Source organism: Electrona antarctica (assembly GCF_951216825.1).
Source record: "Electrona antarctica genome assembly, chromosome: 14".
Lineage (NCBI taxonomy): Eukaryota > Metazoa > Chordata > Actinopteri > Myctophiformes > Myctophidae > Electrona > Electrona antarctica.
In genome coordinates this window covers 38659874-38673930 of record NC_136795.1, presented here as the reverse complement: position 1 = coordinate 38673930, position 14057 = coordinate 38659874, and the positions used below count along the sequence as shown (strand labels likewise).

The 14057-nt window shown below is 49.6% G+C and overlaps 2 protein-coding genes across 2 annotated transcripts in view; one reads left to right on the top strand and one right to left on the bottom strand.

The window, feature by feature from the left end:
• The window catches only part of LOC306937183 (kelch domain-containing protein 3-like), a gene marked incomplete at both ends in the record, with an annotated part of 33376 nt that extends 33097 nt beyond the window's left edge, over nucleotides 1–279 (top strand). The window contains one exon of the mRNA XM_079520847.1: nucleotides 214–279. Coding sequence (XP_079376973.1) covers nucleotides 214–279 — 66 coding nt within the window. The remainder of the gene's footprint in view (nucleotides 1–213) is intronic.
• srcin1a (SRC kinase signaling inhibitor 1a) overlaps nucleotides 1–14057 on the bottom strand; it is a 211044-nt gene that overhangs the window by 127894 nt on the left and 69093 nt on the right. The window lies entirely within an intron of this gene.

The window sequence follows — 14057 nt, the reverse complement described above, 5'->3', positions numbered from 1 at the left end:
ATGTTTTTATTCATTCAAATAAGATTAAACAGACCCCATGGAGGTCTACTTGACTTGCAATTTGCCATGCTTCATGTAAGGCAAGTACTAATTAGTGGATGTGGAAATGTAGAAACACGTCTCCCCCTGTCGGGGCCGTACGCGTGTCTGCAGCACGTGGAAGACTATTTAGCCAGAGACGGTGTCTCTCCCGTGGGTGTGATATATGGGCAGTGTGGCTCCCTGACGGCTCACATGGAGCCAACGCAGCCAAACGGCTGTCCCAGAGGAGCTCTGTGAAATGTCAGTTTAACTTGGGAGAATGCTTATTTGGTGTTGGTGATAATAATATAGTCAGGAACTGGGAAATGTGCCTCTCAGAGCCAACATAGCATTGTTATGCCAGTCGATGGAGATCCTTGCACAAAAATCAATCTACACTAAAGCTATAGAAAGCTAATGAACACATTTTGACCTGAGATCAGCTTCTAAAAATGTCTTCTACATCCTGACAGTTTTCTGAAAAAGCTATGTTTCTATGTCGTTCTTTGATTTTTAAAAAATAGCAGACCTACAAGCTCGTAGCGCGCCACTCGGTGGCGCGCTATGAGCTTGTAGATCTGCTATTTTTCAATAGCTAAAGCATAACATAATGCTAACACCAAAAGGGGTTCCCGCCCCAAAATGGGTTAAAACCTGAAAGGACAGTTTGAACTTCTTGTTGATTTTTCAGGGGAACAAATGTGACGGGGTTGACAGTTCACGAGCACCTAAGGATATACACATGGCACCTTCTCCTCCACACCGACAAACTGACTATAACAGCCGAAACAGTAGCCTGGGGTTCCAGCCCGATTCGCTGCGTTCTGTGGATTTGCATTGTCACTTCGCTACTCAGTCTGGCCAGCAGGCAGCAGTCTCGTCTTTCCTGATGTCACCTGTTACGTAGCCACGTTGCTGATACGCGCCACTCTATCCACGCTTCTCACTGTTGAAGAAAATATCGCCAGTTCGAGACTCGAGAGTAAAACCTAGGGAATAGTGAATGATAAGGGGACGTTGCAGGGCAACAGCAGTAGCTGCGCGGTGCGCTACAACGTCAAACTGGTGTTTTTTTCCCCCAACCGCACCACAGACCAATCAGAAGCCACTGGGCCAGTTCACCCTTTGACATGTCCCGCCTACCTTGGAGATAGTATCATTTCCAGACCAGGCTACCGAAACAGAGCAATATTTGGCAAGTTGTTTGGCTTTTCTCTTTGTCATGCCAGCTATTGTTAGGCCACTCTTGGGTCAGTTTAGGTGTATCCGGGATGATAGCAAAGACATCACATGCATAGCTAAACCAATCTGGTAACACTAGTCTAGTTCAGGGGTTCTCAACGTTTTTGGTCTCGGGACCCCCGCCCCGCCCCCTCCCGACCCCCAATATAAATTGACTGCTACAATAACCTTAATAATAGAGACAATACACCATAAATAAATACTGAAACCAGATATAATCATTAGGGAAGGTGTATGCATGTACTATGCGTACTATATGTAAACTCTCTTTTTTTTAAATATAATTTGGGGACCCCCCAAAATAATTTGGGGACCCCCCAAAATAATTTGGCGACCCCCTTGAGGGGTCGCGACACACGGATTGAGAACCCCTGGTCTAGTTCAACACTGGATGGCATGCATTTTTGCACTACATTAGACACTAGGTCATGGATATGGTCGCGGCGCGCAATGTACACATTTGTTATGTGTGCAACGGATTCTACATTTTGTTTAGAATCATGGTGTATACAGAGTGGAGTGGACACACACACACACACACACACACACACACACACATACACATACACATACACATACACATACACATACACATACACATACACATACACATACACATACACACACACACACACACACACACACACACACACACACACACACACACACACACACACACACACACAGCTACTGCCTCAAGCTATCTGCCCACTCCCGGATGTAATGGCTTGTTCTGGATGTGAAGTTGTAGTAGTGGAAGTTGTAGCCGGGCCCCCCAGGATACCCAAGAATCGTACAGGGTCAGAGACACATCTCATTCAGGACTTCTAGCCACTGTAAATGGGTTAACCCACACTGTCTGAGATCCACTCACAATGTAAACCACTCACTCCGCACGCACTCCTCATCATCACCTCCTCTTGACAAAATGACTGCCTATATCACAGGGAACTGTGCTAAATACTGTAGAAATTGGTCAGTATTGTTTTGTATTGATATGTACTTAAAGGAGCATTCAGTGATTTGGGTGATTTGGAAAAAACCCTGGTCCACCCCGGTAACAAGATGTGCACATGCACACGCTCTACAGTGGGGAAGTACAACAGACCAACAGCACGCGCACCAGGGCCCGCCCCACTCGATCATGATTGGAGGAAGGCCCCTCTCATCCTGATTGGATGAAGGCTTTGCCACCCAAAGCCCAAACCGAAACTAGGGTTTTTTGACCCCAGGGGCTCACTGGGGACAGGGAGGAACTCCTTATATGGTCAACACACTTTATAGTAGGAGGATTATCCAAAAAATAAGACAAAATAAGTGATATTTGAATTAAGTGAAATCACTGAATATACCTTTAAACATCATACCAGCTGGTCACTCTCTGTGATGTAAAGATTCTGATACTCAGCACACATGGATCCAGATGCGGGTTCATGAACTCATTTCAATTGCATCGGTTTGTCTGCAAATCTTACTTTTGCAGACATGAAAGCCAAAGTGGGGCAACCATCGCCCGCACATTCCAGAGAGTTAAAGAAACGAATCATGTTCTGAATACACGATGAATGGAGTGATCTAGCTTTGTCTGCAGTTTTACTGATATACAAACAGGTCAAGGTGTCTGTGTATGAAGACTAAACTGTCTGATCACAGAGCATCACTTTGAGGGTGAAATGCTTGTGAACACCCTCCCCGTTCTTTGATCGGATGAAGACTTTGGAAGCCCCGCTGGGCAGAGAGGCTATTGCATCAACTGGGAACACGTCATGACCTGCCATGTCAAATGAAATAAACATGAGGTTTGGAGTACAACAGCAACACAGTGGCTCAGGGGTAGAGTGGCCAGTAGAGCGGCTGATGAGAACCGTGAGGTTCCCAGTTCGATCCCGGGCTCCCCCAGAGTAAGTGTCCTTGAGCAAGACGCTGAACCCCTAATTGCTCCCGATGTGCAGGTTGGTGCCTTCATTGCATGGTTTCCTCTGCCATCAGTGTATGAATGTGTGTGTGATTGGGTGAATGTAAAGCGCCTTGGATAAAAGTGCTATATAAATGGAACATTTACCCCCTACTGGCCGCAACCCCCTAACGCAAACATACTGTACTGCAGAGGTTCCCAAACAGCGGGCCGGGACCCATTTGTGGGTCGCGGGATCTATTTTCATCGGTCGCAAGTAAGTAAACATCCCATAATGTTTCGTTTCATACATGTTCTTTGTATGTTATTAAGAAAAAAGTTTAATTAGATTGAAAACAAACCCAGTGTTGTTTCCAAATAATTTGACATTAAAATACATTTAAAAAATACATTAAATAGAAAACAAATAATGTTTAAGAAATTGCGAAAATAGATGATCTACAAGCACTCTACAAGTGCTCTACAAGCGCTCTACAAGCGCTCTACAAGCGCGCGCGTTGTGAGCTTGTAGATCAGTTATTTTCACTAGTTTGGGTCCAAAGGTTTTTTCCTTTTGGGCCTCGAGCTAAAAAGTTTGGGAACCACTGCCAAGACAGATCTCACAAAGTATCTCTTCCTCCAACCACAGTCGGTGGTGTTTTATGTTCAAGCACAGACATCAACTGTGTGTGCATCATGCTTGTTCAAAATTTAAAAAAATCCTTCTAAATCCTAAAAATAGCAGACCTACAAGCTCGTAGCGCGCCACTCGGTGGCGCGCTATGAGCTTGTAGATCTGCTATTTTTCAATAGCTAAATTATAGATAGATAAGAAAGATCTCACAAAGTATCTCTTCCTCCAACCACAGTCGGTGGTGTTTTATGCTCAAGCACAGACATCCACTGTGTGTGCATCATGCTTGTTCACTTCCCATCTCAGCTCTCCTAAATCCATTTCACGGAGACAACAGACCGCAGGGATGCTTTGAAGAGCTGGAAGGGAAAGTCAGTGAGGCGGATAATCACCACCTTTTGTTTCCCCCCCAGAACCTCTCGGTGGATGCACGGCGTGCGTGTGTGCGTGTGTGTGTGTGTGTGTGTGTGTGTGTGTGTGTGTGTGTGTGGGGTGCAGTGCTAAAAAAGAGTCAATGAACCCTATTACCCTCAGCTATGAAACCTTCATGCACGTGCACTCTCTCGCTCACGTTAACAAGCTCGCGCACGCACACACGCGCACGCGCACGCACACACACACACACACACACACACACACAAACACACACACACACACACATTTGCTCGCTCTCACTGCTTGAGATGGAACTGTATAGGCACGATGAATACATAATATCTCAAACTCTGAGCTTTCGCCCGACTAATTAACAGGAGAACGGGATTCTTTAAGTGGTAACGACGGCAGAGAGAGGAGAGCAAGGCCAAGTGTTGCACCAAGGGTCACTGCACACGCTTTGCACACACACACCACGCTGACAGCACCACACACGTGCACACACCACTAGATACAGTACATGCACACATAAAAAACCCGGTGTTGGAAACGCACACGCATCTCATTTGCGATTCAGTGCAGCGCGGAAGCAGAGTGAAAGGCAAGGGAAGGACAGGAGAGGTGCCGGCCTCCTCTGACACACAACACCCCCGGCTAATGGGACCCTCAGCCTGGTTGAGTGCTGCATACAGACATGTATACACACACGCACACACGAGCGCTGTGTGTGTCTGTCACAGACATGTACAGTTGGGTGCCACCGATATTGTCCCTTATCATTTGACCCATTTAGGCCTGACCTCAAATTTTTAAAAATCCTTCTAAATCCTCCAGTTTTCTGAAATAAATATTTTCACGATAGCAGGTTGTCAACTCAGTGCACGATAGCAGACCTACAAGCTCGTAGCACGCCACTCGTTGGCGCGCTATGAGCTTGTAGATCTGCTATTTTTCAATAGCTAAATTATAACATAATGTTTAAAACACCAAAAGGGGTTCCCGCCCAAAATGGGTTAACTGTCCTTTTGCGCAGATCACGCAAACATGTATACACACACGCACACACGAGCAGTGTGTGTCTGTCACAGACATGTATACACACACGCACACACGAGCGTTGTGTGTCTGTCACAGACATGCGCACAGCTCTGTCAGGCTGTCAAAGCTCTGTCAGGGAACTCAGTGCAGTTATTGGCGGCCGTCCATTGGTCCGCCTCAGCTCCATGTTCACATCCACATGATCCACTCATCCAATCACACACTGATTTCATTCTCAGACCGGTTATTTAAACTGGAAGTTTGCACTGCGCATCTCTGCTTGCTTTTTGCTGCTGCTCACACCGACACGGCTGCACTGCTGTCTTGCTTAAACATTTCTGCTCACACCTCCGCCACCCCAACTACCACCTGTTGTTGTGTGGATCTGATGTTTAGGTACGGGGGATTTGGGAGTCCCTATGGTTGGGAGATATGCTTCATCAGAGTACCTAAAAGCAGATCCAATTCATCGGCGAAACCATAATAAATATACAGGTGTTGCTCATTTTATATTCAATAAAAATATATTCTATCCGTTCATGAGTTGTGCTGACTCCTGATTGAACTCTCCACAGACCTGAGCAAGGAGCCATTAGTTATTATCATGGAGAAATGTGTAAGCGGCATTTTTCCGATTTCCGCGTTGGTCAGACTCGGCCCATTAACCCTGTCCCTGACCCTAACCCTAAACGCCCACATTGTCGGACTAATACGCCGTCAGAATTACGAGCGGATCCCGGAAGAAATGCGCGGCCAGTGAAACTCACAGTGAGTCCCCTGACGTCCTGGCAGCGACCATGAGGTCCAGATGGCTGTCTGGAGGAGTCTAGGTATAGCTTTATGAGCTTTCCTCGGCAGGTGTGACATGGCCGTCATCATGCCACACAGAACGCACACACACACACACACACACACACACACATACACATGAAAGGTATACACGCGCACATATATATACACCTACATGCACGTACATGCACACAAACACACACACAAACCGCACACAAACACACACATAAACAGAGGCCATCGAAGTGGTGTAATTATGAGCAATAAGCGCTCTGGCTGGGCCAGCTGTCCAATGGCTAATGGCTTCCAACTCCATCTCCCCGTGGTCACACGTACAGACAGAGCCACCGCAGCAGCAGAGCAGTGGTGTAAGAAGCACTCAAATGATTTACTTAGAAGTAAAGGTATTAATTCTGCGATGTAGAAATACTCTGTTACAAAGTAAAAGTCCGGAATTCAAAATGTACTTGAGTAAAAAAGCACAAAAGTATTGGCATAGAGAAATGTAAAAAAGTACCAAAAGTATAAAGTACTCATCATGCGTAATGTGTCCCATTTCAAGTTTTCAAATATATAATAATCTTTTGAAAATAGCAGATCTACAGGCTCACAATGCGTCGCATACTTTCAAATGGCCGAAATATAGAGCTGATGTATGTTTTGTAATAATAATCAAAGTAACTAAAGTTTACAAATAAACATAGTACTGGAAATTGGAATTACTCAAGTAAAGTACAAATACCTACACATTGTACTTAAGTACAGTACTTATAAGCAAATGTAGTTCGTTACTTTCCACCACTGGCCCCGTTCTCCCATGTCACACATGGAGCCACTACATGCAGCACCACAGCACAGCGCATGCAGAGACACCACACCACAGCACAGCGCATGCAGAGACACCACAGCACAGCGCATGCAGAGACACCACACCACAGCACAGCGCATGCAGAGACACCACACCACAGCACAGCGCATGCAGAGACACCACAGCACAGAGCATGCAGAGACACCACAGCACAGAGCATGCAGAGACACCACAGCACAGCGCATGGAGAGACACCACACCACAGCACAGCGCATGCAGAGACACCACACCACAGCACAGCGCATGCAGAGACACCACAGCAGCAGCGCATGGAGAGACACCACAGCACAGCGCATGGAGAGACACCACACCACAGCACAGCGCATGCAGAGACACCACACCACAGCACAGCGCATGCAGAGACACCACAGCACAGCGCATGCAGAGACACCACAGCAGCAGCGCATGGAGAGACACCACAGCACAGCGCATGCAGAGACACCACAGCAGCAGCGCATGCAGAGACACCACAGCACAGCGCATGCAGACACCACAGCACAGCACATGCAGAGACACCACAGCGCATGCAGAGACACCACAGCACAGCGCATGCAGAGACACCACAGCACAGCGCATGCAGAGACACCACAGCACAGCGCATGCAGAGACACTACAGCAGCAGCACATGCAGAGACACCACAGCACAGCGCATGCAGAGACACCACAGCAGCAGCGCATGCAGAGACACCACAGCACAGCGCATGCAGACACCACAGCACAGCGCATGCAGAGACAGCACAGCGCATGCAGAGACACCACAGCACAGCACATGTAGAGACACCACAGCACAGCACATGGAGACACCACAGCACAGCGCATGCAGAGACACCACAGCACAGCACATGTAGAGACACCACAGCACAGCACATGCAGAGACACCACAGCACAGCACATGTAGAGACACCACAGCACAGCGCATGAAGAGACAAACGAGGGAGCGTGAACGCCATGCCTGGAGGGAACATGGAAGAAAAGGGAGTGGCAGCGAGACAGCGACTGAGCGATTTTGTTATCCGGCATGGCGTCTCCTTGGTAACGGCGGCAGATATGCCGCTATATACACCATGCCTGGGTGTGTAGTGACTAGTGAGTACAGAAGAAAGACAAGCATGAGAATAACATCAGCGCACGGTTGTTTCAAACGCACAGAGTAAAAAACAACCACGTGAGTCTATACTGTAGGCTATACCTTTGAAGACCTGCGGCCGACTGAACAAATGCCTTCCAAATCCTAACTGTAGTTTGAAAAACGTATATAGCTATACGTTTCAGTGGTGCTGAAAACGTTTTCATGTCAAGGACCACCAAAATGATATGTGTTTGGCCGCGGACTCCCGTCTCAAAATATTTTGTTCTAGGGACCCCCCAGAAGCAGAGATTTGAGTTAAAAGTGTTCGCATCAGCTGTCGCCTCACAGCTAGAAGGTCCTGGGTTTGAATCCCGCCAGATATGCTGTGGACGCTGGGGGCGTGTTCTATCCTCCGTGTCATCAAAGGGGCTTTCTGTGTGGAGTTTGTATGTTCCCCCAGTGTCCCCTAGGGTAGGTACCCTCACAAAAAAACATGCAGCAATCCTGGTCTCTATACTGCCATCCGGGGCTCATGATGGAGGGGAAAGGAACTGGTTGGAATAACATGTTCCTTCTACGAGCTACGTCTTACCGGGGAAACTCCCCCCTGTCAGCGGCCTGGTCACTCCTCATGCATTGGAGGAGGCAAGAGCTCAGTTCGGGACTCTACCCAGGTTGGCAGAGCGAGAGTAGCAGCCAGGAATCAGGATTACCGTTTAGGCAATTGGCACTGGGTGAAAAAAAGTGGGTTACAAAATCGTGGGATAAAATAAAAAAATAAGAGAGGATGATGCTTTTATGTGTGGTGGAAAATCGAACTCTTTATGAAAACAAATTACGTCGCTTTATCGCCACATAATAATTCACACTCTGTGCGCTGTACTCAACAGTTCATATAATAGCTGAAATAAATGCTCCCGGTGTGGAAGGATCATATACTCTGCACTCTGAGAGTATGCAAATGGAACCAAATGGACCCGTAACGCTGGTTTACAGTATGCAGGCAGCAGCTATAGGTGTAGGTTGCATGCATCTCCTGGTCCTCATATTATGAGGACCAGGAGATGCATGCAACCTACAGCAGAGCTACGTGACTATCATGACAATAACACACGCACACGCACGCATGCTCGCACGCACATATACACACACACACACACATACACACACACAGAGTCAATCCCTGAACGCTGCATGCGGGTTAGTAAACCAAAGACACCTCCCCGTTCAAACAAAACGGGAAGGACAGCGAAAGAAGCAGGCAAGGGGACAGACACACAGAGAGACGGGAGGCAAGGGGACAGACTCACAGAGAGACAGGAGGCAAGGGGACAGACACACAGAGAGACGGGAGGCAAGGGGACAGACACACAGAGAGACAGGAGGCAAGGGGACAGACACACAGAGAGACGGGAGGCAAGGGGACAGACACACAGAGAGACAGGAGGCAAGGGGACAGACACACAGAGAGACGGGAGGCAAGGGGAAAGACACAAAGAGAGACGGGAGGCAAGGGGACAGACACACAGAGAGACGGGAGGCAAGGGGACAGACACAAAGAGAGACGGGAGGCAAGGGGACAGACACAAAGAGAGACGGGAGGCAAGGGGACAGACACACAGAGAGACGGGAGGCAAGGGGACAGACACACAGGGAGACGGGAGGCAAGGGGACAGACTCACAGAGAGACAGGAGGCAAGGGGACAGACACACAGAGAGACGGGAGGCAAGGGGACAGACACACAGAGAGACGGGAGGCAAGGGGACAGACTCACAGAGAGACAGGAGGCAAGGGGACAGACACACAGAGAGACGGGAGGCAAGGGGACACAGAGAGACAGGAGGCAAGGGGACAGACACACAGAGAGACGGGAGGCAAGGGGACACAGAGAGACAGGAGGCAAGGGGACAGACACACAGAGAGACGGGAGGCAAGGGGACACAGAGAGACAGGAGGCAAGGGGACAGACACACAGAGAGACGGGAGGCAAGGGGACACAGAGAGACAGGAGGCAAGGGGACAGACACACAGAGAGACGGGAGGCAAGTTGACAGACACAGCGAGAGAGAAAGGGGGGATGGACGGGGAGCCAAGAGGACACACACACACACACACACACACACACAGAGAGGGGATGATGATGAAGAGGGAAAGGATAAGGTGGGAGGAGGATTAATTGGGAGGGGAGTGGGATTAGGGGTTGGAGTTTGGAGGGGCACGTTACTCTAAAGCACTGGTTCCCAAACACTGCATGGTCGGGACCCATTTTATGTCGGTCCCTATATTTTTCTTAGTTTTTAATTATTATTATTTCGAAACAAAAAAAATAATCAAATTCAACGGTTTTTTCCCCCAGTCATTTCATGAAGAAATAAAAGAGAAATGCTATTTCCACTATAGTTTGGGTCACGGGGAGACATCATCACATTTCTCTTTTGCGTCACAGGCTAAAAAGTTTGGGAACGAGTGCAGTCTAAACTCTAAAGTGTGCCCACCTGATCCATCCCCAGCATGCTCCACCCCTCCCCCCCCCCCCCCCGTCCACCCCCCGTCCACCCCCCTTCTCTCTCTCTCTGTTATCGTCCAGCCCTTCCCCCCCACGCTTCCCCCTCTCCCCCCCGTGCACGTGCTCACTCACAGACTGGACGTCCTCCGCTGGACGGCGGCCGTACCGTGCGTGGTGAGAGAGACCCGACACTGGACGTAGTGTGGTGGTGAGACCCAACCGTAGACCGTAAGAATGAACCCAACACAGGACATGCAAGGACGGATAAAGGCGAGCAAGAGAGAGAGAGAGAGGAGGAGTATGGAACGTGTGAGTGTGTGTGTGTGTGTGTGTGTGTGTGTGTGTGTGTGTGTGTGTGTGTGTGTGTGTGTGTGGTTCACAGTGGGTGAGCGTTGGCTGCCAGGCCCCAACGTTACCACCCCCTCTCTCTCTCTGTCTGGTTGTGTGTTCCAGCCTGTCCGTCTCTCTCTCTCTCTCTCTCTCTCTCTCATTACATCCATCTGCGTCCTCGTGCCAAACTAGCAGGGCAAAAAGGTGACACAAACATGGCTCCCTGACGTGCATGGCCCTGAGCCACCTCGGTTGCGCACACATGTCACTCTCCGCAAATAGCTGATCCATAAGCTGACAGCGCATTGCACTGCGGCGAGCTGTGAGCTTGTAAATCATGTCTATTTCCGGTGCGTGATGTGATGACACCCGCAAGCAACCAAGGTTCCATCTGTACCCCTCTCAGAGTTACGGTGGTCCTCGGAAATTAACCCATTTTGACCTGAGATCAGATTCTAAAAATGTCTTCTACATCCTGACATCCTCGATTTTTCAAAAATAGCAGACCTACAAGCTCGTAGCGCGCCACTCGGTGGCGCGCTATGAGCTTGTAGATCTGCTATTTTTCAATAGCTAAAGCATAACATAATGCTAACACCAAAAGGGGTTCCCGCCCCAAATGGGTTAAAAGGTTTGAGAAGCACCGCTATGGTAATTAATCTGCATAGCAGACGTGAACGTCCACATAACCAGCTCTGACAGAGTGATACAAACTGGTTGTGGAAACGCTGATGAAATGTGAAGAAACCCATTTCTGGTTCCTCGACGTTGGATCCCATTCCTGTGCTTGCTGCGGGTCCGGATCCCAACCCTATTTGGGACCATTTTCTACACACGTAATGATACTGTGTGTGTGTGTGTGTGTGTGTGTGTGTGTGTGTGTGTGTGCGTGCGTGCGTGCGTGCGTGTGCGTGCGCTGTCAGGCAGCCAGAGCAGAGGATTACTGATGCTCCACATGGCACGTCCCACTACATCCATATCTCCTCTCCTGTCACCCCGGCAACACCTCACCTCCGCTCCCTGCCTGCTATTCCCATCCTCCACTCCTCTCCTCCATCCATCCATCCATCCATCCACTCCTCCTCCTCCCCTCCCTCCCTCCCTCCCTTCATCCATCCAACCATCCACTCCTCCTCCTCCCCTCCCTCACTCCCTTCCTCCATCCATCCATCCATCCATCCATGCCTCCATTCAATCCCATCCTCCATTTGCCTCCATGCACCTCTTCCTCCCTCGCCTTAGTCTCTCTCTCTCTCTCTCTCTCTCTCTGTGTGTGTGTGTGTGTTTATGTGCAGCCCGAGAGAGTCTTTTGATTTAATCCCATCTATCTCTGAAATCTACACCACCATGAGCTAACTCGGAGTCTCAGGCAGCCCACAGGACCAGAGAAGATAGGCCCATCTCTCCATCTCTATCCTGGCTAATAAAAAGAGCACAGGACCATCTCTCCATCTCTATCCTCTGTAATAAAATCACACCCGTGTGAAGTGAGGGCTGCTCTTATCAATCATACATCATCTCATTCCGGCCAATCACTATTTGCGTCCTCACCTTCGTCATCAATGTTTGTGTTTGTTTACACAAACACTCAAAGCTGGTCATTCATTGTGTGTGTGTGTGTGTGTGTGTGTGTGTGTGTGTGTGTGTGTGTGTGTGTGTGTGTGTGTGTGTGTGTGTGTGTGTGTGTGTGTGTGTGTGTGTGTGCACACAAAACCCTCAAAGCTGAGGCTGGCCAGCGTCCCTTAAAAAGAGCATCAACACACAGGCATGCTGTGTGTATACCTCATATTCCCATAAAGCCTCATATTAAAGTGAGCCAATCACGAGTCGGGAGGTTGAGGGAGAGAATATGGGTGGGCCAGGGTGGGAGAGAGAATATGGGTGGGCCAGGGTGGGAGAGAGAATATGGGTGGGCCAGGGTGGGTTGTGGGGGAGAGAATATGGGTGGGCCAGGGTGGGGGCGAGAATATGGGTGGGCCAGGGTGGGGGTGAGGGAGAGAATATGGGTGGGCCAGGGTGGGGGTGAGGGAGAGAATATGGGTGGGCCAGGGTGGGGGTGAGGGATAGAATATGGGTGGGCCAGGGTGGGGGTGAGGGAGAGAATATGGGTGGGCCAGGGTGGGGGCGAGGGAGATAATATGGGTGGGCCAGGGTGGGGGTGAGGGAGAGAATATGGGTGGGCCAGAGTGGGGGAGAGAATATGGGTGGGTCAGGGTGGGGGTGAGGGAGATAATATGGGTGGGCCAGGGTGGGGGAGAGAATATGGGTGGGTCAGGGTGGGGGTGAGGGAGAGAATATGGGTAGGCCAGGGTGGGGGTGAGGGATACAGTGCTGAGCCTTGTTGCATGCGTGTGTGTGTGTGTGTGTGTGTGTGTGTGTGTGTGTGTGTGTGTGTGTGTGTGTGTGTGTGTGTGTGTGTGTGTGTGTGTGTGTGTGTGTGTGCACTTGTGTGTTTGTGATCTGGCCGGACGCGCTGCTCTGCTTCCTGATTCTGTGAGATAATGTTTAATTAACGGGGCACATGCAGCCTTGTTCAGAGTCTGCGAGGAGCCTTGGATGACGCTCAGGTGATGATGGCAGCCAGGACAGGCCAGCCAGCAGGAGGACCCCATGTGACACACTGCACACACACCGAGACGCCCAACATGTTGGGACAGCTTCTGTCTCTCTCCGTGTGTGTGTGTGTGTGTGTGTGTGTGTGTGTACATGTGTTTGTAAATGGTGCATCTATATAGCGCCTTTATCCAAATCACTTTACATAGATACATTTACCCATTCACACACATTCATACACCAATGGCGGAGGAAACCATGTTGCAAGGCAACCGGCGGTAGCCTGGCTAATAAGCCAGACCGAATCAGCCGTTGGCAAAAACAAATTGCCTGCCGGCGGATTACGGTCTGGAGAGGCTCAATTGTACGCCCATTTCCTACACCAGAGAACTGGTGTGGCCAATCGGGACACGGTATGCAATATGGGCGGGCTTTGGTACAGTGACGTTCAATGCTTGAGACCTTTGACTGACAGTAGCTCTGACCAATTGCGTCAAAGAGAAAATGTTTGAACCCTTCCCCCGGGAAACAAGATCCATACACAGCATCTCCAGACTCAAATACCACACGACAGTGTGATTTGAGTCTGGCTTATTAGCCAGGCTAAACCGGCGGAGCAATTAGGCGTTCAAGGACATTTTTGACACTAACTCTGGGGGAGCCCGGGATCGAACCGGGAACCTCATGGTTCCCATCCAGCAGCTCTACCGGCCACTCTACCCCTGAGCCACTGCCGG